At 38.3% G+C, this 23,521-nt stretch overlaps 1 protein-coding gene across 2 annotated transcripts in view; it reads right to left on the bottom strand.

Moving 5' to 3' along the window:
• Nucleotides 1-23,104, bottom strand: part of MRPL3 (mitochondrial ribosomal protein L3) — a 61,923-nt gene extending 38,819 nt beyond the window's left edge. The window contains exons 1-6 of one of the 2 annotated variants that reach the window (XM_077811184.1): nt 22,981-23,104; nt 16,775-16,953; nt 15,490-15,581; nt 14,074-14,172; nt 9,825-9,924; nt 7,694-7,754 (exon numbers count right to left, since the gene is read on the bottom strand). In XM_077811184.1, the coding sequence (XP_077667310.1) occupies nt 7,694-7,754; nt 9,825-9,924; nt 14,074-14,172; nt 15,490-15,581; nt 16,775-16,953; nt 22,981-23,096 (647 nt within the window). In that variant the 5' untranslated portion in view covers nt 23,097-23,104. Of the gene's footprint in view, nt 1-7,693; nt 7,755-9,824; nt 9,925-14,073; nt 14,173-15,489; nt 15,582-16,774; nt 16,954-19,546; nt 19,737-22,980 lie in introns of those variants that run through there. The other variant, XM_077811183.1, reaches the window with a different exon arrangement.
• Between the last annotated feature and the right edge of the window lie 417 nt (nt 23,105-23,521).

The following is a 23,521-nucleotide window of genomic DNA, read 5'->3' as shown; positions in this document are numbered from 1 at the left end:
TTCCAAATACTCATTAAATGGAAGTAGCAGAAAAGTATAATAGAGCACAGCATGTGTCCAAATGGCAATAAGAGAGCACCTTTCCTGGACCGTCTGCTTCAAAGCATGTTGGGATTAAACAATACCATGCGTCAGGTCAGAAATATTCTGCAGGTTACAGCTGACATAAAAAAGTTATCATTAATAAAATCTTTACACTTTTCTTGCATGTAAAAAGAGGTTCAAAACTGAAATGTGATGCTCAAAACTGAAGTTATATTTTGCCCTCAACTAAGTGTGTGTTCTCTCTTTCCAAGGCACGTTCATAAGTGCTACTAAATTCTGGTTCCCAGTTCCACTGAAGTCTATTATAAAAAAGAATTTTTAAACTATACCATAAACTTTATGCTGGATTAAACACACATATGATCACTTTCCAAAATGCAAGCGACTACCAGTTGACAATAATCACTGATTTTGTAAACCAGAGCATTTTACCACATTAAACAACAAACAAGACAAACAACGAAAAGGGAAAACACACACATATAAAAACACCTGAGCATTTGACTTTACATCATGAGCAAGACACGTAACAAAAAGTGTCACTACAGAAAGATCACCTATCAACTTCAACTCCTATTTTAATCTCCAAAATGCCCTTCTATGATAATGTGCCTTTACTAGGCCTACCTCTGCTTTCATTTAGCAATATAAATGTCCAGTGTTAAATCATATTTAAAAATCAAAAAAGCATTCTTTGAAAAACATTAGAAAGCAAAAAAACCAAAACAAAAACACCACAATCACGAATTATTCTGTTTTTCTTGCCTTCTGAAGCAATGTATGCCTAAATTTTACATGTCTTGGTCATTTAAACCTATCTAATTGAAATGCAAGAAGCTAATGAAATGTAAGATTCACTTTTTTAGCCATTTCCTCAAAAAAGCAACAACTCTTTCTGCTGTCAAAGTTAAGAGAAAAAAAATGAATGATGGCAAATTTGTTTTTCTTTAAAAACGAACCTCTGTAAAACTAACATTTTTAAAACATGTAACCACCTCATCTCATACCTGATGAATTTGGAATTAGGTTTTTGAAGGAAAACAATTGTCTATTCACTGAAGTAACTAGCAAACTTTTAAGAGCATTTCCAGCAGTTTTGAAAGTTACAAATGAGTTCAGACTATATATTACTTCATGGATCAGATCTCTGTGAAATAGTGCAGAGCCAACTGCAAAGCTTTTTGATTGTTTTTTTATTATTTTTCTTCTTGACTAAGATGGAAAGTAAGATTGCACCCTTGCAATAAGTGCTTTTCAGGTTAACTCCAAAACAAAGCTTTTTAGGAAAGGAAAAATAAGGCTTTTTGAGAACTGTTAGACCTCAGAGTGCACTGAACTAGGAATTTTAACATACTGAATTTTTAGTATTTTCCCACAAGGGCTTATTTTTGAGTTTAACTTTGTCAGGGATGAGTGTGTGTAAGATTCAGTGTAATATTGCATATAACTCATTCTGTTTGTGACATTACATTTAAAGAATTATATTCCACAATGTTCTTTAAACATCTAGGTGAAAGGAACCCATTTCTCTAAAAGAAATCCATAACATTACACATAGTAGCAGCACTATGGTTACACACCTGATTCAGAGACCCTGAATTTTGGTACATCAATTATGGTGTATTTTGCTGTAATCTAGAAGAATGCATTACTATAAGAATGCTAATAGCTCTCCACCAGCTACCAAATACACTTGTATCTGCCAGAACTGCACTTTACTTAGGGAATTTTTCTTTAATATTGGATTTAAGACTCTAGAGCTCTAAAAAGTTTTGTGCATGAAGCTCTCAGTGATCATAAAATTAATTTTTAAAACAAGTTTACACGAACCATTTATTGGCAAAGCTAGTGAATTAATGGCATTAGCTGGATGAGAGTCAAATGCTGCAAAAATATCCAAGGACAACTGCCACTGTCATTTTTCCTCACTTTCAACTCACAAACTATCAAAATACTCAAAATTTATTTAACTACCTTGTGTGCCTCTGAACTTTGGTAATGTAGGAACAACCTCTGAGAAGGACTAAGGATCTAAAACCTATGGGTTTTCTTAAGTTATGCAAGAAGAGTGAAAAATACAGTGTAGAAAAGAAGTCATGATAAGGAACAAGGTGGATGGAATATATACAGAGTGTGTGTGGCAGGTGGGAGCTGAGCATGAGAACAGACTGGAACAGAAGTCCCAGTCACAGGAATAATAGCAAACTACAGAGTTCAACAGCCAAGGTTGGTTCCTCAAAAAGCAGAGTTGACACAGCAACCCCATTCATTGTTTGTTACTGAGAAGGGAAGTATGCCATTCCATCCCCTTACACCGATACTTGAGTTCTTGAAAAATCTGTCACATCAGTGAACCGCAGCAGTGACACACTATGGCCTACATGCTGAAAGAGTAATATTTTTTATAGTGGTGTATAGCAGCATTATGTGGGAGACAGAGAATGGGAGAGAGAGTTTAATCAATAGGTCTTCCACAGTCAGGAGAGAATCACTGCCGTTCCAAACCCTGTGATTGTTGCAGGCATATTTTTAATGACAACTATATAAAACAGTTGTAAATTACTATAAAGTAGAACTTTCTGTATTCCCAGACAGCATTTCCAATCACAACCCCAACATGGACTATCTCATACTGAAAGCATGGGCCAGGAAGCATTACAACTCATTAGTAACCAGCATCTCCAAAACTCTTTCAATGATCACTATCATTATTTGTATTAGTGTGGTGCTAGGAGCCCAGGATCTCATTATGCTAGGTGTTGTACAAACACAGAGCAAAAAGACAGTCTCTGCCCCAAAGGGTTTACAGTAAGTATAAGACAAGAGATAACAGACGGATACAGACCAATGAGGAAGTACAAATAAACAATGAGAAAATGTTGGTCAACATGACAGAGAGTGATCGCTGCTCACTAACAGATGGTGTTGTATTGTTAAAGCTAATCCACACAAAATTGGAAGTTGGCGTAGCCATTTCACAGTTATAAATCCTACAGAACCAGGTTTGATGTAACTGGGTTCTGACAGACATCTGACCTAGTTAAAGCAAACTAAAGTTTTCAATTAGTTAAAGTTAATAGTTCTTCCCATGACAAACCCTTTGCCTACCCACCACTATATCGCTCAAGTGTATTTGTATCAATGCATTCTGTCTAAACAGCTAGCGGCAGCCTAAAACATTGTGGGCATTTTTCAAAGAATTTCCTTGCCCTCAACAGCTCAAAGGTTTCTGCGATATTTTTATGCTATTGCTCACTGAGCATTGCACTTATGAATAGCTGTTCAGGCAGCTGCATCCATTAAAAAAAGCTTAGAATGAAACCAAAAAGATGGGAACATAAGTGTTTTGGAGGCAATGTTGGATGAAACTGAATGGAAGCAAGTAGAAGTAAAGGGCACAAAGGGGAAACCATATATTCAAAGACAATTTAATGTTTGCCAAGGGGTCATGAGGCAATCTAAATATAGAGTTACAGAAAAGAAGCCAATGTAGATGAGCACAAAACACACACAAAAAAGGAGAGGCAAAAAGAGGTACAGAAAGAAATTTATAACACATCAGATACAGAGGAGCACTGGAAAAATTACAGAATCATACTGAGAGCAGGAGTACTTGTGGCACCTCAGAGACCTACCATACTTTTCCACAGTATGCATCCGAAGAAGTGAGCTGTAGCTCACGAAAGCTTATGCTCAAATAAATTGGTTAGTCTCTAAGGTGCCACAGGTACTCCTTTTCTTTTTGCGAATACAGACTAACACGGCTGTTACTCTGAAACCTCTCATACTGAGAGCAAAACATCATAAGAAAACCTAAAGTTAATAATAAGAGTTAAGAATTTAAGAGTAATTTCTATATTAAGAGCTGCATATATAGGTTATATGGAACAGACTACCAAAAGCAGCATTAGGAATAACTAATTTAGATACCTTTTAAAAATTATCAGGCAAATAACTAGAGGGAAAAGATATTCTAGATTACAACTCGTAACTCAAAAGATGGGGTGGATCTGTCATACAGACTGAAAGAGGCCAGGAAACCAGTTCTATATTTAGTTTCCCAGTAATTCTAAATAGCATCTAGCAAGATATATTGGTAAATTATATATGAGCTTTAACCCGCTCTCACCTCCACAAGGAAACTTTTCCTACATCTTGATTTAAAAAAAAAAATACTGCTGACATCTATTTCAAAAAACTCATTAATTATTAGATAGCACCTTTGTTATTCCTGGAAATGTACAGACATAGTTCCTGCCCTGGAAGCCTTGCTATCTAGAATTTAGGATGGCCCTTTAGCTTCTGAGAAATTATTTTTAATTTATTAAAAAAGCAAAGCACTCTGGGGCTTTTTTTGAAGTGTTCTAAAAACAATCACCTAATGTACTAATGATACAGTGCTTTGCTTTGCAAACAAGCTGCTTTGTTAATAGGACTAGTCTTCCAAGACAGATAGAAAGGTGATTTTAGTATGCTGCCACGTCCCACAAACATAATAGAAGCAAGGATTTACTTCCCTATTTCTACCAAACAATTCATTCTGATTGATACGTCACCTACTCCGGTCTGAAAGATTGGACATTCTAAGAGATTTTCCTTCATATATTGTATTGATATAGTTTCTAGATGTTATAGGTATTGAACTTAAAAAAACAACAACAAAAAAACCACATATCAAAGACCTTAGTTTACAAAACTGGTATCTACCCCCACATACAACCAGTCCATTCCAGAACATTACACTTTTCTGAGGGGGGTTTCTAACAAACAAAAATAAAGGCTTGTTTATACAGGGAAATTGACTGGCATAGCTATAATGGAATAAGATATTCTGGTATAGCTATGCAAGAAAAATTCCCCATGAGGGCATTAGTCCCAAATGAAGTTACTTATTTCAGAGTAACTGCACAAGGAGTTATTGTAATATAGCTATTGTTTATTCCACTACAGCTATCCCAGTCCATTTCCCCATGTAGACATCCCATAATGCTTTGTATTTTCAAAGCACTGAATATTAGCCAATTAAATCTCTCAACACTCCTATGGAAGCAGTTAGGGATTTTCAGTTCACAAAAGGGGAAACAGGAGTAGAGACTGGGCCTGCTTCACAGTACATCATGACACAAATATACTTTATTGAAATAAGAAGATTTGTGATTCCTATTGTCTAGATCAGTGGATATTACGCATGTCTCGGAAAGGATAAAACTGATTTTTGGTGGCAGGATGCACCCTCTATCATTTGAGCCATAAACTGGTATTCACAGTGGTGTGAGCAGAAAGCATTCCTCCCACCCTACAAGGAAAGGTATAGCGATGCTTGTTAGCAGAGAAGAAAGGCTGGAATGTGGAAAAACATATAACAGACCACATACTGTAGGTGTCTGGCAACCCTGTTGCTCCCACGCACCGCACGTCTATTCAAAATGCTGCTGCTGAGGTCATCTTCCTGACCTGCCATTCTGACCACATTAACCCCCTCTCTTTGCATCCCTCCACTGGCTCTCCCTCCTCCACCAAATCAATCACAAGTTTTTGTATTTGCATTAAAGGACCTTGACTCTTTATCCACATCCTCTATATCAGATATATTAAGTTACTGAACACTATCTTCACTCTGCTAATGATGGCAGCCTTGATTGCCCGCTTATGGGCTTCTTTCTCCAGTACCTCTGAATTTTCTCCCATCCGTTTCACATGCATGCGGAAAACTTCCCATCAATTACTGTAAACCTCCACCTTATCCTCTACAAAAACTACCTCTCTGCCCTGATGCTGACAAATTATTCTGGTCTGACATTGGCTAGGAAAGTGCCAAGCGATGATTGCAGTTTTTCCACTAAACATCCTTCTAGCCCACCCTTCAGCCAGTGTGTGCGTTATAACCCATCTGTCACATCAATTGTGAGCACTCTCAGGCAGAAACTGTTGTCTTTGTTACATATCTGTTTTGTGTCTACCACAAAAGGCTCCCACTCCATAACTGAGGTTCCTAGGAAATAATGTAGTACAAATAATATATCTTCCTAAATAAGGCTCCACCTTCCCCTCATATAATATGGTAATATCAGAGCACCTATGATGAACAGTATGCTTTGGCACACACTTTAGCAGCATGGTGATATGGAAGAAAAGTGCTAAATCAACAAAAATAAGTTTTAAAAAATAGTCATTTGTTCCAACTAAAATAGCCCTCCTTCATGTTTAGGTATGAAGAAACGACATCTACATTTATTTAATAAAAATAGAATGGTGAAATCAGTAAATATCAATTGTGATTAACAATGCAATTCACCTGTTTATATTTCATTAACTAGAAAATGGCCATTAAAAGCCCAATTTTCACCACTTTTTTTTTTTTTTTTTTTTTTAACTTCACCAACTCCTTGAAGTTTCTCGCGAATGCTTCGCTGCCAAAAATTTGACACTGGACTTTTTGGGTTTTTTTTAAATATAGGGAAGTCTGGCAAGAAGTTTGTGAGAAACTTGGGGTGTGGGGTGAGGAGGGGAAAATCAGACAGATTGTAATTATTTGAAACATATCTCAAAAAAATAGGTGAAATAAACCCACCAAATTTAGCTTAGTTTACTTGTTTTTTCTGAACAAGGAGTGGTTCCTTTGCATATTTTTTGGAAATCCTGGATTTGGGACTCTGGTTCTACGGACCAATTCATGCCAAATTTTACTAACCTATAATTGCTATGGAGGAGAGTATTAAGAACGTCTGCAACTGAACCATGACACAAGAAATGGTACCACCTTGTACAGCTTGTCTACACTACCTGCCAAATCAGCGGGCAGCAATCGATCCAGCGGGCGTCAATTTATTGCGTCTAGTATAGACGTGATAAATCGACCGCTGAGCTCTCTCCCATCGACTCCGGTACTCCACCAGAAGAAGAAGAGCAAGTGGAGTCAATGGGAGAACGTCAGCTGTCAACTTACTGCAGTGAAGACACCGTGGTAAATAGATCTAAGTACGTCAACTTCAGCTACGCTATTCACATAGCTGAAGTTGCGTATCTTAGATTGACCCCAAGCGGTAGTGTAGACAAGCCCATATATAAGATTTACATTGGTATTTATATCATGCATATCCATTCTTTTTTGTCCCTCCTCTCTCTTGCAATGTTTTTGTAAGACTCCTCTTCTGCCTTTTCCAACTTGAAACAATTTCCTACCTAAAGTGTTTTTCCCACGGAAACTTTCATTCACATCTTTTTCCTTATCAAGTTACTCCTCAGAAGATAACAGCAGCCTTTAGTCATACAATAAGATCCTCTGCCCTCACTTTATACTGCTGTTGACCTTAAGAATTAGAAAACCTACATGGGAATTTGGCAAGCATTGTGAAACACTGCAAATTCAGCCTAACTCATACCCACAACTATCCTTGACCCAAACTCAGGAAAGAACCTTACACAGGACTGCCAACCATCTTTAACACTAACAGTGAGACACACTCATTACACTGTACCATATTAATGAATGCATCCCCCACACAACCCCTGATTACTCTACAATTTGTGTGTTTTTTTCAAATCTACCTTTGCCAACAATTCATGTTAGGTGAAAAGAGAAAAGAAAAATAAATGACAAAATATCTGAAAGGTAAATACAATATATTAAAAAAAGTTAGGAACCTACGTTTTGGCAGTGACATCCACAAACTGCCCTGGACGAAAGTGAGCTGCATACAGAGGCGTACCTTAAAAAGGAGGGAAAATATATCATTCAATTAAGTGCTGAAACTGTCAGCATCCACAGTTGTTAAAAATAATTTTTAAGAGAAAATATTCATTTAAATCCTGATTCTTTAAAAAATTGATTTTTTTAAACAGAATGTATGTATAATTACTTCTTTATTTTCATCCCATTTTATAGTCTTAAATTCCTAAATTGGTTGTTTTGTACTTGTTTGTTCAGTCTCCCAATTATTAATATAATTTCAGATTTTACCTAGAGATTTGTACAACTAAAAAATTTCACGTTTAAGATGCTCATCTATGATGAAAAAGGCAAATCAAGGGTCCTTAACATCTTTATTGAGAGAATAAAATAAGCTCAAACATAAAATGGACTTGCAAATACCCTGTGCCATGTTTGTAGCGGTTACATTTTCAGATCGCTTTTGAGCCTGATTTTTTGCTCCTATTTTTGAAAATTTTGCGCTGTGTGTATAAAAAAAGTTCTAAATAACTCTGTTAATGCATTATACAACTAAATAATTTTTCAGTGTTAACAATGAAGCAATTTATTTTGATGTGACCAAGACTATGAGACACTAAGAAAAAAGTTTTTAACGAAAGTACAATTTTAGCCCCTGGTTCTGCAAACACAATGCATGTGCTCAAAATTAAATTCATGAGTAGTCCTATTAAAGCAAATGGGACTATTCATACAAGTAAAACTACTTATCTGCTTAAGTGCTTGCAGTATCAGGGCATTAGTTTTCAATATATATATATATATATATTTTTTGCTTATAGCAGTCCTGTAAAATTCAAAAACATACCCTAATACTGGCATTTAAAAAAATGCTTTGACAATTTAGTTCATTATAAATTTTAATCTAAATTTGCAATTCTCAGATTAGTTTTACAAAGCCTCAACTTGATTTAAATCAATTTAAAAACAAAATCAAGTAATTTAAATCACTCCACTCTATCAATGTCAGATTTGTCAGTGAATGCAGACAGTGATGAGGTGACCCTCTACTAAATCACCAAGCAGAAAAATATCGACATCTAGTATAAATAAATAATGAAGTGTATATAACTGTACGAGCCCAAAGAAAGAGAGACAGACAGACAGCCAAGGGCAAACAATTGAGATGAGAGAGGAAAGATGGAAGATGCTGCAGTAATGTTTGTAGTACATATTTAGAACTTTAAATGCACCGAACTTTCAGCCTTTGCTTCAATTATCAGACCACACTTTCTCCATATGCCTTACTGGATAGTATTAATGAGTAGCTGCAATAAAGTCTAAGATCTGTTTGTAGACTCTCTCCACTGGCTACAAAAGAAGTCATAATATTTTAAATAGACCATTAGGACCCTGTTTTAATAAAACTAATTATTAATAAATTAATAAAATGCCCGGAGCAAAATTATATTGGCAAAAGCATGTAATATAAACAACCCAAATTCACATACTAAATATATCCTAAAAAATTTTAAAAACAATTTTTATGAAGGTTAAATGTCCAAATCTTCTGGTTAAAAGACAAAATTCTCAATGGAAATCAATGCTCCATTTTGCTTAATCCTTTCTGCCTCAAATAGTCTGAAACAATGGGATTTCAAGAGGTACCTAATTCGTCTCAACCAGGGAAGCACAGAGAAGATTGAAACCTCTTAAACAACAACTTTTCCAACCTCCTGCAAAACATCACTTATGGTGTCCTTATAAGAGTGCCAAAGTCCTTTGGGAAGTGTATTCACATTCATTTCTAATACTGATTTGCATTTTAGCCAGTTTGCATTAAACAACTTTTCCAAGAGATGGAACTGATTTGCTACAAAAAGGAGAAATGGCGGAAGACGACGACAATTCCTTTCTCCACCCACAGAAAGTAAAGGCCATTTTCTATTTTCCTCTTTTTCAAAAATTTGATTTGGTCCCAGTGATAGGGGAAAAAATGTTTTAAATTCACTTTCATACCTAAAAAAAAAAAAAAAAAAAAAAATCAATCACACCTTAATGTCCTCTGTTTACGTAAATCTAAACCAAGAGTAAATAATACATGTAATGTATTCCAGCTCAAAAAGATTACCTGGCTTAATTATAGCATTATCTGACACCTTAAATATTGTAGTTTTCTGCTTTGGTGGTACTCCTGCTTCTCTGAAAACCTCCAGTGCAGACTCTGGTTTCTGGAAGAAAGAGCACGCATAAAACAAATGAACTTAAATTATAAATTCATTACAAATTCAGTGACCATCAGAAAACTGTTTACAACTGTCAACACTATTTAAAAAACAAATGCCACATTGTATTTTTACTTTCAAGAAAGACTTAACTTTATATTAAATTACTGTAGCATAATTTCTTCCTGAACTTCCTGAACTTCAATCAAGGCCATTGTTGGATCTCATCTGATCCATCGATCTCATCAGATGATCACTGCACACTTAGACTGTGTCACTAACACCAAGGGATCTGTAAAAACTTCCAAAGCTAGGAGGGAGAAGCCAACCGCCACTTTTTTTCATGTACACAAATATTTTTATTTAGAATACATTTTCACTAACCGTAGAGTAATTTAAAGTGTAATCTTTATTTCAGATGTCATTATAAATGCACATTTGTACTAATGATACTGCTTTACAGTGCCACAATGTGTATGTAGTTTTATAGACTGTAAACCCTTCAGGGCAGGAACATAATCTAAGGCCCTGATCTTGCAGAGACTTCTTGAAATACTTAACTTTAGAGAAGTCAATAGTTCCACTGAAGGAAATGGGGCTTCACACAGAACAAGGATCCACTGCATAGTCAGAGTCTGAACAGCAGAAGACCCCAAGAACAAAGTTTTTATGTATTTATTTTTATTTAAAATATACCTAATTCATTTCAATGACAAATCATCTTTGGTTACAAATGAGAGCTTTTTATTTTATCAGACACATCAGCAGCTGCCTTTTAGAAACATTACAGTACTGACAGAGTACCAGCCAAATGGAAACCAAGTATATGAAAACTGAAGTTGTATACAGTGGCTCAGCTGAGATTTTTCTTCAAATGAAACCTCCTAGAAAGCAATTTAAACAACTGACAGCAGTGTCACACTTGGATAATCCCGTCAGTGAGGGGGTCACTTTTAAAAAGTTCTCTGAAATTATCCTTTTCCCAATAAAAACACTTCTCTGAACTTTCAGACAAATTTATCCGGACACCTCTTAAGGCTGTTTAGCTTCATTTGAAAAATCAGCATATTGTCCATGATTTTATTAATAACTATATGTAAATACATTTTATAAGAACAGCAAAAACCATATTATGCTTGGTTAGAAACCAATTGATAAAATTCCTCTGATTTCTAATTGATTAGAGGCCAAAACACCTTTATGAAAATGTCGCTCCTCCACTCAAGTAAGAATGCTGATATAGGGTTCAGCAGTTCACTATTTTTTTAAAATGATTTGCTGACTTGCATTCATATAGTAAAACATTTTAAACAAAAGATTTTTAAAATAATCATGATTATTCTATTTATATGTTTTCCAAAGCTGGTTGTATTATTGGTCTGATGACTGATCACATGTATACAGTACTATAGTGCATGCAGAAGTGAAAAATAAAATAGGTATCTCCTTTATCAGATGTATTTAAGTAAGTCTTGATTTAGATTGCAAAGTAAAATTACATTTGTTTAATTGACCAGAAACTGAATGCTTAACAGTATATTCAAAATGGGCTTGTGAGGAGGGCTAGAATGACTGTACACACACATACTGAAGTCATCAAGGGATAAGAAAGCTTTTTTCCATTTTTCACCAAAACATCTGACTATAGCTTTCTATTGCCTGACTTCAGCAAATGAAACAAAATTTCATCAAGTACTCTAATGGACAAAGACAAAGGTAGGTATTTTTATGTACACAAAACATCACTTAGCCTCCTTGCAAAGATGGGAAAAAACAGATTTTTAAATGGCAACATTACAGAGGATATTGAATATGTTCTCAAGTGAATATAATTTTAAAAGGTCTATTGAAAACATACTGAGCAGTATAGTATGGACTGTTGCAAATCAGACTACATCTGCAAAATGATTAATAGACCTCAAAACCAGAGTTTGCTTATTTTTTAAAAGACATTGATAAAAACAGTCACAGTACCATGCATTTTGGGAAGGAGACCAATTAACTGTGCATTAAAAAAAATAATTTAGAAAGTTTATCCACTTGAAACACAGTGGCATCTGTCAAGCTAAAAAAACCAACACATTCCTAAAAAATGTATTTAAAAAAAAATTAAAATAATTTGACATTTACAAGAAATACATAAAACCTTCATTGTTAGTGAAATTACTAAGGGATTCATCAGACGATTTACTAAAGTGAGTCACTGTCAAAATCTGGGGAGGACAGATGTTACTATGGGGAACTAATGAAACAAATTAATTATGCTGTCACACAGAACTAGTTTTCCACAGTTTAGCTTTTCAAACTCACATTTGGAAGAAAATAATGAAGTGATAAATATAAAAAGAGGATGAAGCTTCAAGTTTCAATGTAAACCAGAAAAAGGTACCATTATTATATTTGCAGAGTTCATAACAAGTGTAAACTGTACAGAAATAAAATAACCTGTGTCAAATTCTTTTAAGCTATCTAACATTATGGGACAAATTTACTCCAGATTCAGCCTCAGAAGTTACCAGTCAAGGTACAGATCTAGATAATTTTTTTTTAATGGATATAGTTGAACAAGTTTAACATAATTAATAGAATTATCTAGAAAAAAGCAACAATTTCCTATTAAGGAACAGATAATTTAATAAACAATAGTCAATCTGATATTTTAGATCATTGTGCATCAAAGAAAGCTATACAGATCACAATAAGAGCAGTTTAAATTGGACATGCGATTGCATGAATCCTACGTTTTCCTATATTATCCTATATTTTCCACGGACTGAATGCACTTTGTTACTCAGCCAAGCAAGAGGACAATGTTGAGCGTCAGGACTATCACGCATGCATTTCTTCACAGTTGTGCTTCCCTGGTGCACCACCAGCAGTTTCAAAATGACTAGATACATATGATTTTTGTCAGTGTTGAGCTAACACAGCCAGGAGCACCGGTGTAATTTCACCAAGTGAAAAAAATGTTCCTTTAGTAGAGGATATGCACCAGAGAGACAAGGCATGTGGAAACCAAAGTAAACATTGGTGAGATGTGCACCAGCAAGCAAATAAAACTAAGATCACACAGAATATACACCCTTTTCCCATGAAAACTTCACTGACTTTCAGTTGGGGTTTGGGGTAGATTCCCTACTAGAAAAACTGAGGTACAAGCCCTCAAGAAAAAACAAACAAACAGATCTCCAAATAAGCCACGTAAAGCCTTTTTGTATCTGTTTAGGTCAAACAGAGATGACCGCAAGAACAATGCAAAGAGAAGTGTGACAGTTTTATAAACATAATGAATCTCAAAAAATGTGCTCTTTTGAGGGAAGGCTAGGTTACCATTATGATTCAATCTTTCCCCCTGGGATTGACAAAACGGCTAAATTGCTTCAGCCATTGAAGACTGGCTTGGACTTCTGCATCAGATATCTAGAGCTGTTAAACAAATCAGTGGTTTGTGACACCATCATCAATAAGCTATGTTCACAACTGTGCATATTTTAAGTTTAAAGTTTAATTCTTCTTTCAGGAATATTATACGCAAATGAGCAAATAAAACAATGGTAAAATTAAAGCAGAAATGAATAAATCAGAATACATCAGCCAACTACATTATGAGAATATCCAAAGGATTATCAGAATCGAAAGAGGCCCACAGTAACTCCTCTACTCCAGTGGTTATTAACTTTGTGGGCCAAGATTCCAAATTAGGTCCAATGCAAGTTTGTAGACCTAAGTACCTGCTCCCCCTTCCACTGCTACTACATGTTCCCATTTCCTGCAGTTCCCTCCATTACCAATACCATGCTTCAAAGAAGCTTTCAAAAATACAGCCTTCTACCATTTCCAAGAAGGAAAAAATGCTAATGTAGTTGTCCTCACTTCCCAGATTTTTCTAACAGATTTTGGAAAAGGTTGGGGTGAAGAGAAGGAAGGGAGAATGGTGCACTCCTCCTCCCGATGTCACCCCCACCCAAACCACCCCATGGCACACGAGTGCGTGAAGGTGAGAGACAAAGATGAGCCTCTGAAACATGTATGGCTGCAGACTCATCTTTTACTAAACACCTTTTAATATATCACTGTTTTGTCTGAAAGCATTTATAATTAGTGATCCTTATTGAAATAACAATTCTAACCAAAAAAAGGAAGTAGTACACTTACATAAAAAGGAGATGAATGTTTCCCTCCAACGATTAGAGTGGCTGTTTTTCCATTATACTCTTCCTTCGGTGTGTACTTTAAAACATGGCAGTCTTTCACCTTAACAAATAAATCACAGTAAACAGGGTCTCAAAACAGACATCTGCTCATATTCTAATTTAAATTAACAATAGATATTAAACAATGTGAGCAAAGTCACAGTGTCGACTCGATTTCATTTGTCTAATAGATGACACAAAGTTCAAAGAGAAAATTTTAACCATTTATAATGAAGCATCTTTCTTTCAAGTAACTGTTCACCAGAAAGCCTACTAGAACAGACATGTGTAACAGAGAGTATTCTTATATAAATCCTAAAAGTAAAATCAGGTTTTTAGAACGATGAAGTTAGGTTATATTATCACAACTTTAGCTTTAATGAACGATTTTATATCCTAAAAGTAATGTTAAAATGATCTAATACACAGGTTAAAGAAAGAGTTTCTATACATCTGGGTATAATAATGTTTAAATTATCCAAAAGTACAAAGCTTGGTTTAAAAGTAATAAAATACATATATTCGTGATCTGCTGCTGGAGCATGCAAAGGGACTGAAAAGCTGGCTTCAACAACCGGTTGGGGGATTCCAGGAGTGGCATAAAGCTGACAAAACTGGCTCTACACCAGTGGTTCTGAACCAGGGGCCCGGGATCAGGTTTCAGGGGATCTGTCAAGCAGGGCTGGCATTAGACTTAATGGTGCCCAGCGCAGAAAGCCAAAGCCCCACCCCATGGGGCTGAAACTGGGGGACCTGAGCCCTGCCACCTGAGGCAGGAGACGAAGCCTGAGCAACTCAGCTTTGTGGGGCCCTGTAGCGTGGGGCCATGGACAACTGCCCTGCTTATTATCCCCTAATGCCGGTCTTGACGTTTACATGCAGAAAAACAGTTGTTGTGGCATGGGTGGGCCATGGAGTTTTTATAGCATATGAGGGGGGTCCTCAGAAATAAGAAGGTTGAGAGCCCCTGCTCTACACCACTTGTCCCTACTTTAGCCTTGTTGGGGTTGTTACTGCTCGTGTAAGTTAGAGCAGCCCTGAGATTACTTCAACTTGACTAAGGACTAACCCAATTCCCAGTTGCCTCTAGGACTGGGAAAACAGAAAGGGGATAAAATGCCACCTATGCTGTCCCCCTCCTCAAGTGCACCACACACGATCCAGGGCACCTGACAGCCCCTGCCCTGAAGAGTTTACAATCTAAAACACAGAAGAAAGGATGCACTGTGCAACCCTTAAGAAGTGGGTAACTTTGGTGGGTTTTCCCCCTTAAAAGCCCTTCCCCCCACTATAGAGTTTAATTTCTTGCTTAGTCTAGAATTTTTTATTAAAAATCTAAACACAATATTTAAGCCTAAATTCAAAGTATCTCTCTTACCTGAAGTAATGTGACAGCATGTCTTTCACCATTCTTGGTCCACAATGGAATCATTCCCAACTTTATTGCAACAAGGCCAACTCTGCGGGAACCTTTAGATCAAAACAAACCATGCCCATAACTTTAGACTAAATATCTGACAGAATCGGAGTCTGTTGATCGTTGGGGTATGCTACCAGATCATTTTTCCTCTATGGGAGAGATTGAGGGAGGAGAGAATAAGTTCTTAACTTTGTGGGCAGGTTGGGAATAGCAGGGTTTCTTTAATATACTACTTATGTTTGTGCAGAGCAATACATGGGCTCAATATTAATTACAATATATAAATTTCTTGTTGAGAAGTCACTTCTGAAAAATACTAACATGACTTCCATTTTTGGCAAACCAGATGAATATCTAAAACAAAAATTAAGTGTTACGTGAGAAACATTATTTCACTAGGTTCCCCCCCCAATATTTAAGTTTTTATTTTATTCTCAGCCACTGTATAACAAATCTATCCCATTAAAGGTTTAGATGCTTAGGTCTTTAGCTTGGAACACAGAATCCACAAGAGGAATATTTAAGAAATAAATATTTCAAATGTGTGGGGGAAAAAAAGCATTTCCAAATGTGTTATACAATATTTACATATTGCATCAGTCACTTAGTGGCCATTCTAAGTATATGAAGTCATCATCTGCAATGCCAGAGGCTATATTTTTCCAGAGGCATCTCTAAAGTCTTGGTCAGCGTCACTGCTGCAACAATAAGCTAATTAACTAAACCATCAAAAAAAAAATCTAGAAAATAAAATGCGTTCGTTTAAGACTGGACGTCAGAGGGTTCCTGTGGACACTGTGGGACTTTAAACACACAAGCTATGCTACCTAGTATGCTCTCTTCTGTGCAGTGACTGGGAGTCAATCTGTAGTCCCTTACGGATCAGGAATGCTACTGAGCCAAAGTCCCTGATTTTGGAATGAAGTCGTTCACATCAGTCAATGACAGCTAATTACGTGGTACCCTTTGATGTGTTCATGACAGTCATATTCCAAGAGTATGGAAGCAAGACAGGTTTTGAGGGGGCGATGGCTGGAAAGGGACGATAAATGTGTTGAAATTGAAGTAGAAGATCCTCAGAAATAAGAGAGGAACTTGAAGACTGCTTTGGTCCTTGTAGAGGTAAAGAAACTGACTAAGGTAACAAAGAAGAAACTTTATATGACACCAGTCCGATATCATTTGTATACTGTAACAACCCAATGACAACTACAGCCAGAGCTGCATCTATTCATATACTAACCTGGTTCCCATGAGTGCAGTGGCCAGGGTTCATCTTTCAGTGGACACAGTTTGCTGGCTGTTTGAGCTCTGTATTCTTCTGCTGTTACCTGCTTAAGGAACTGGGTGTTCTCTTCAGAAAGATGTTCATCCCACCAGGTGGTGCTATTAATATGCCTGACTATAGAGCACCAGGGTCCCCTACCAAGTTAAAAAAAAAAAGGGGGCGGGGGGGGGAAGTTGTTGTTGCTTATTAATATAGATAATGCCTTTTACTACTGCATCTCATCACAAAGATTACAAAAGAATTAAATATCATTAATAAATCATGCTCAAGTGATGGCACTCAAACTGTCCCACCCTGATCATCATCCTTCAGATTAACTTACATTTAATTTACTAAACACAAATAAAAGTCAAAAATAGAATCAATAGGAGCAATCAACCACATGCTAAAACAAATAAATGGGTCTTTTATCCTACACACTAGAGCTCACCAATCTCAGGAACTAGTGGATAACCAAAGAAGCAAATTTCAAAATGGAAAATTTCGAGCTGAGAAAGCCACTGCTAGATTTCATTATCAGCCTCAAGAGAGGTTTTTAAACCCAGGAACTCTCAACCAGCACATCAGCCCCTCTCAACTGCCTTGACAGAGAATAAAGCAAGGGACTGCTTCTCAGGTAACCAGGGACCACACCATTTGGGGCTCTGAAGGACATCAACTCTACCTTACTTGCATCCAGAACCAAACAGGAGCTCAGAACAAAGACTGAGTCACAATTACTATGTGCTCACAGAAGATACCACAGACTCAGGAAGCAGGCAACTGTGCTTTGTACCAGATTAAAGACTTCAAGGTGGCCTTCATAGAGAGGATATTACACTGCTTCAGCCCACTTCTTTATATTCTTCCCCATGTCAAGCATTGCTTCCATTTTAACAAGATTAAGTCACAGCCTGTTTGCTTTAGGGATATTCAGGTTCCTATAAAGGCCAAGCACTGGGAAAAATAATGAAATTGTAGAATCTGATTTTCATGGAAGAGTGATGTCAGGATGACATACAATGGTGGAGGAGACCATGTAGATAGATAATCATGGGCATACAGATAGCAATGAAAGCAACAACCTCTCATACTCGTCAAGTTGCATTTACCCTGATTCACTGCCAAAAGAAACCAATCACTGATACGCCAGTCTTGGTTCCATATCCTACTTTAAAGCCAAACTGATGAATTCCTTAGGCCTCCTGTGAAATTCGAGGGTTGCTCCATCAGTACTTCTTCATATTACAAACAAAATAGGGATATTCTTAAAAACCAGTGATGTCCTTGAGTGGATGGTAACTGAGAAGATTGTTACCTGTGTGTTACTATAGTATGAAAATCAGGGTAATTACCTCATACTGCCTCAGCATGGAAGGATGCACACAAAGGGTACATCTACACTGCAATAAAACACCCACAGCAGGCCAGAGTCAGCTGACTCAGGCTATAAAATTACAGTGTAGAGATTTGGGGTTGGGAAAAGAGACAGGGAGGGCTCTGGGACTCTGCAAGGGGACAGGGTCCCAGAGCACAGGTTCCAGCCTGAACCCAAACCAGGTTGGATAAAAATCAATGATTTTTTTTTTTTTTAAAGATTTTTTTGATAAAATGCTTTCTGAGGAAAAAAACTATTTAAAGATAATTGTAATTAAGACACATTATAGCTCAAAGATATCTCATCATGGAATAGGGATTATACATTCTAATTCTATAGTTTGAGAATATATTCATGTAATGTTTAAGAATGTAAATGAGTTCCAACAGTTCATGGATTAGGGACCCAATCTTATGGGGTTCCGGGGGCTTCTGTATAAACTTAAGTTAATCTTTCTATCTACCCAACAGTACTCAGCGCTTAGTCTAGAAGATACCTTCAGAGATGCTTAGTTTTGCAGTTCTCAAACTGTGGCTCCAGAGATAACATGCTTGTTAACAGCAAAAATGTTTTAAAATAAATAAATAAAAATATATAGAGGTGAGAAATAACAGACCTCAACCCTATTGTCCCTCTCTCTAATACTTACCCCTCTCTAAAAGTGCAAAGTTTCAACAAGTTCAATGAATAGAAGATTGTTGGGAGCAGAATAGATCTGGACAAGGAGAAGAAGTCTGGAGATAAATGTGAGAAGGGAGGGACGGGCAGTAGAAACAAAAGTAAAACTGTTTGGGCAGCATATTCCAGACATCTTGAGGTCTTTCTAGGTGTAGCGTTCATTGATTGGAGATCTACCATACCGTTCTCTCAGTAGAAGGGAAAACCTATAATGGCAGCAGGCCGTAAAAGAGACCCAATTTGGGAATATTTGAATGAAGTTCCTCTACCTGTGGGTAAGACAGGCAAACGTGGAAAATGCCAACAGTGCAACAAAGAAATGCAATGCCTGGCTGCCCGAATGAAACATCATGAGAAGTGATCCTTCTCAGGAGGAAGCTGCAAATGATGAAAGAAACATGTCTGAACATGCAAGATCGTCAGATTGGTAAACTTTTTTATTTCATACTTCTTTCTTAAGGGCTGTCTGTCTTCCTTCTGGACTATTTTTGAATTCTCATGTTTGACCAAAAAAATAGTTGTTACTCTATGGTACTATCATTTTAGATGAAGTTGTGATAAAAAATAAATAGCTGAAATAGGCAGATCATCCTTTTACAATTTCACCTTTAAAGTAGTACTGAGTGTCAGTGAATGCAATGAGTAATACTAAATGAGCAGTATGGTAATAATAATTAAATAACTGCACTGACTTATTTTGTTTAGGAGAATCCATCCTCAACATACAGGATTCTGAAGACTCTCCGCCTTCAAGATCACCATTATTTTCTATAGTTTCAGAGTTATCTGCCAATGACAGTGTTTCAGTCACATCATGTATGTCACATAGCCACAGTATATCACCTGTAGCAAAAAGAAAAAAAAAAGTCTCCATCATGCAGAAACAACCATAGATAAATTTGTGATAAGAACCAGATTACAAAAAGAGGTAACTGATGAAAAAAATGACCTGTCTGTTTATGCAACAAACTCTTCTTTCCGTATGATTGAGAACCCACACTTCATTAACATGGTTCAGTCAGGATACAGTCCACTCAACAGAGCAGATGTCGCAGGCAAATTGCTGGATAAAGTGTATGAAAGAGAAATTGAGCAGTGTGCAAAAGGTCTAGAGGATGAAATTGTTAACCTGAGTCTTGATGGGTGGAGCAATGTCCACAATGATCCTGCTGTATGGGCTTGTGTGACAACAGAAGAAGGGAATGTCTTCCTTACAGAAACAATTGATACATCCGGAAATGCACACACAGCAGAATACTTACAAGAAGTAGCAGTAAAAGCTATAACAAACTGTGGGGGAAAAAATTCAAATGTCTAGTATGCAGCTTGGTCACAGACAATTCTGCAAATGTATCCAAGATAAGAAAAAATTATTCAGAAGAGAGTCCCAAGCTAACATACGTTTGCAGTGCTCATTTGATGCACCTCCTAGCCAAAGACTTCAGTGTTCCAGAAATAAAGGCTAATGTTGTTGAAATTGCAAAATACTTCTGTAGCAACCACTTTGCAGCAGCAGCTCTGAAAAAAAGTGGGAGGAACCACACTAATTCTCCCACAAGACATGTGATGGAACTCAGTAGTGGACTGTTTTGAGTACTACATCAAGAATTGGCCTAATCTGATGAGTTTGTGAACAAAATCGTGAAAAAATAGATGCCACAGTCACAGCCAAAGTTCTCAACATTGGGCTTAAGAGAAATGGTGAACACATGCTGAGTACCCTGAAGCCTATTTCTGTAGCCTTGAACAAAATGCAGGGAAATAGCTGTTTTATTGCTGATGTTGTTGAAAATATGGAAGGAACTAAGTGAGATCTTAAAGAGAAATATGCATGACAGAGTTAAATTACAAGCATTAAAAAAACAAATGGGGGAAGCACTATCTCCAGCTCATTTTCTTAGAAATATTCTCAATACTCGGTAGCAGGGTCAAACCTTAACTGCTGAAGAAGAGGAGTTGGCTATGACATGGACATCCAGCAATCATCCCTCCATAATGCCAACTATAATAAACTTCAGAGCTAAGGGTGAACCATTCAAGAAATCTATGTTTGCTGCTGATGTTTTAAAGAAAGTCACACCAGTGAACTGGTGGAAGTCACTTAAGCACTTGGATTCAGAGACTGTTGAAGTGATCATCTCACTTTTAACAGCCATAGCTTCTTCTGCCAGTGTAGAAAGAATATTTTCTTCCTTTGGACTAATTCATTCCAAGTTGAGAAACCATTTGGGTCCTGAAAAAGCAGGAAAGCCTTGTTTTTCATTTCCAGATTATGAACAAACTGGAAAACGAAGGTGAAGACGACTGAGTTAGCTGCAGAAGCCAATATTTTAAGTTTCTCATGTTGACTTGGCTGACATAGTTGATTTAATTTTGGGGTTTTTTTTTAAATGTTTCATTTAACTATTTTAATTAAAAACAATTTTAACAAAAACAAACCAGATTTTAAAAAAATTGAATGTTTAACTAAATTCAAAAATTCATATGCTTGTTTGGTTAAAATATTATGTTTGCTGTTGAAGAAAAAAATCCAGAATATATAATGTTGTTGTTTTAATTAAATAAAACAATTTAAATGTCTGTCTGGTGATGTTCTCCTAATACAGCATGGCAAGAAAATCTTCCAAATATTAATGATTAACATGTTGAATTGAAGATAGTTCACCTCCCAGTGACTTCATAAATATCTGCTTCAATTAGCTTTGGTAAATGAAATAACCAAACAATCATTCATTTTCTGATATAGCTGTAAAACTAACCTGAAAAGTTTTCAAAATAAATCACTTTAAAAATGTAAAGTGTGTACCTTCTAAAAACGAAACCTACATCTATCTCAGAGTTGTGAAAAATCTGTATTAAGGTTATACCAACCAACAAGAACACACTTTTATGTAGAAATCCATGATTAAATTGAGTCTTCCCGACTAGTGATTTAAATCAAATCCACCCTGATCCAAACACCTACTGTGCAATTTTATACCTCTGCAGCTTGAGTCCAAGTCAGCTGACAAGGGCCAAGCACAAGGATTTTACTGCAGTGTAGACATACCCAGAGTGGCCACAGTAGCAGGGAGGGAACACATTCTGGAGAGCCTAAGAAAGGACTGTGCAAACCCATTCCCACAGACGTGGTAAGAGGATACCGTCCATGCTACGAAACAGCATCATGTCCAACCAGTTACAGCCAAGCAAGGAAAGCATGTGCCAGAACAGTGACTTGTTCTGACCGAGTATTAACCATGGGGTGTGTGGACACACATCATTCCTCGCTATTGGTACTGCGCTAGCTTGTAGGAACCCCAGCCACCCCACTGTTACTGGGGCAGGCAAGGGAGAGGTACAAACATGTAACAAGCCAGTCCTTAGCAGACATGCCAAAGCTGCGAGAAAAAAAAACCCACAGAAATTGGGCTTGTTTTTGGGTTAACTAGCTTGTGAGTTCCTTGTTAGCTAGTTTTTGGCTTGTAGCTTGTACCTTGTTGTTTTTGATCAGCTCCAGGCAAGCAGGGGCAAGGAGGCGGCAAGCGGGTGAAGAGCGTTGGGGTGAACAGCAGTCCCACCACAGTCCCAGACTGCACGCGGGTGGTTGGGAGATCTAGTCACACACAGTGTTGGGGGTCCTAAAGATTGGCTGGTTTTGAAATGGGATTAGGTTGATTTTTGGCTTATTGTGAAAGTCGGGGTGCTTATTTACTGCGTGAAAGTTGGCAACTGTGGTGGCTAGTCACAACCACGGGGGAAGGCTGCAGCAGAGGAAGGGCCTTAAAGAAGGCGCGACCGGCACCCACAGACGATGAGGCCAAGCCCCGGGGCGCTGCCAACACCCCCTGCCCCGGCGCACCCCCGCAGCCTCTGGGGAACGCGGCGGGCCGGCTGCGCGGGCCCCGAGGGACGGACACGCGCACTCCTCGGGCACAGGCCGCAGCGCGGGCACCAGAGCCCAGGTCACCCGAGCCCCCGCCCCGCTCAGGCTGGGGGCGGCGGGGGCGGGGCTCTGCGCGCGCCAGTCCACGTGCGCACGGAACCAGGCAACAAATCCCCCGCCCCGGAGTGAGCGCGGGCCGCACCCCCCCCCCCCCGGGCCGTGGGGCTCTGCTGCGTCCCCTCCCCATAGCTCCGCACCCACCTGTTCCCGGTAGCGGCCACGGCCGCCGCCGCTCCCGCTCCCTGCACTGGGCCGCCCGGAACTCCCGCCAGCAGGCGCCCCCCCGCCCGGCACAGTAGCTGCCCCCAGCCCGGCATAACTCCCGCTCCCGGCACAGACTGGTCTGGCCCGTGCGCCAAAACCTTCCGCCCGCCCCGCCGCCCGCGAACAAAGTTCCGGACACTGGCTGCGAACGCCCCGCAGGGGAAGAATTCCGAGGGCACCGCGCCAGGGCGGGGCCTTGTCAAGCACCAATCTCCGCCCCCAAGGCAGGGGAGACCGAAGCTCTCCTTGTTCCATTCACGCGCAGGCCGCTGCTTAGATGGCTGTGGGGGGCATTCTGAGAGAGCCATAGAGTAAAAGGGAGTGGAGGGAGCGGCCACAGGTCCCTGCAGCTGGAAAGAGGGGGAGAACTTCCCCCTGGTGGTGGGAGTTGGTTACTGCAGGTCAACAAAGTGCTGAGGGAAAGGAGTACTTGTGGCACCTTAGAGACTAACCAATTTATTTGAGCATGAGCTTTCGT

This window comes from Eretmochelys imbricata, chromosome 2, assembly GCF_965152235.1.
Source record: "Eretmochelys imbricata isolate rEreImb1 chromosome 2, rEreImb1.hap1, whole genome shotgun sequence".
In the NCBI taxonomy this organism is placed as follows: domain Eukaryota; kingdom Metazoa; phylum Chordata; order Testudines; family Cheloniidae; genus Eretmochelys; species Eretmochelys imbricata.
Note: the sequence above shows the minus strand (reverse complement) of the source record. Positions and strands in the feature narration are given on the sequence as shown.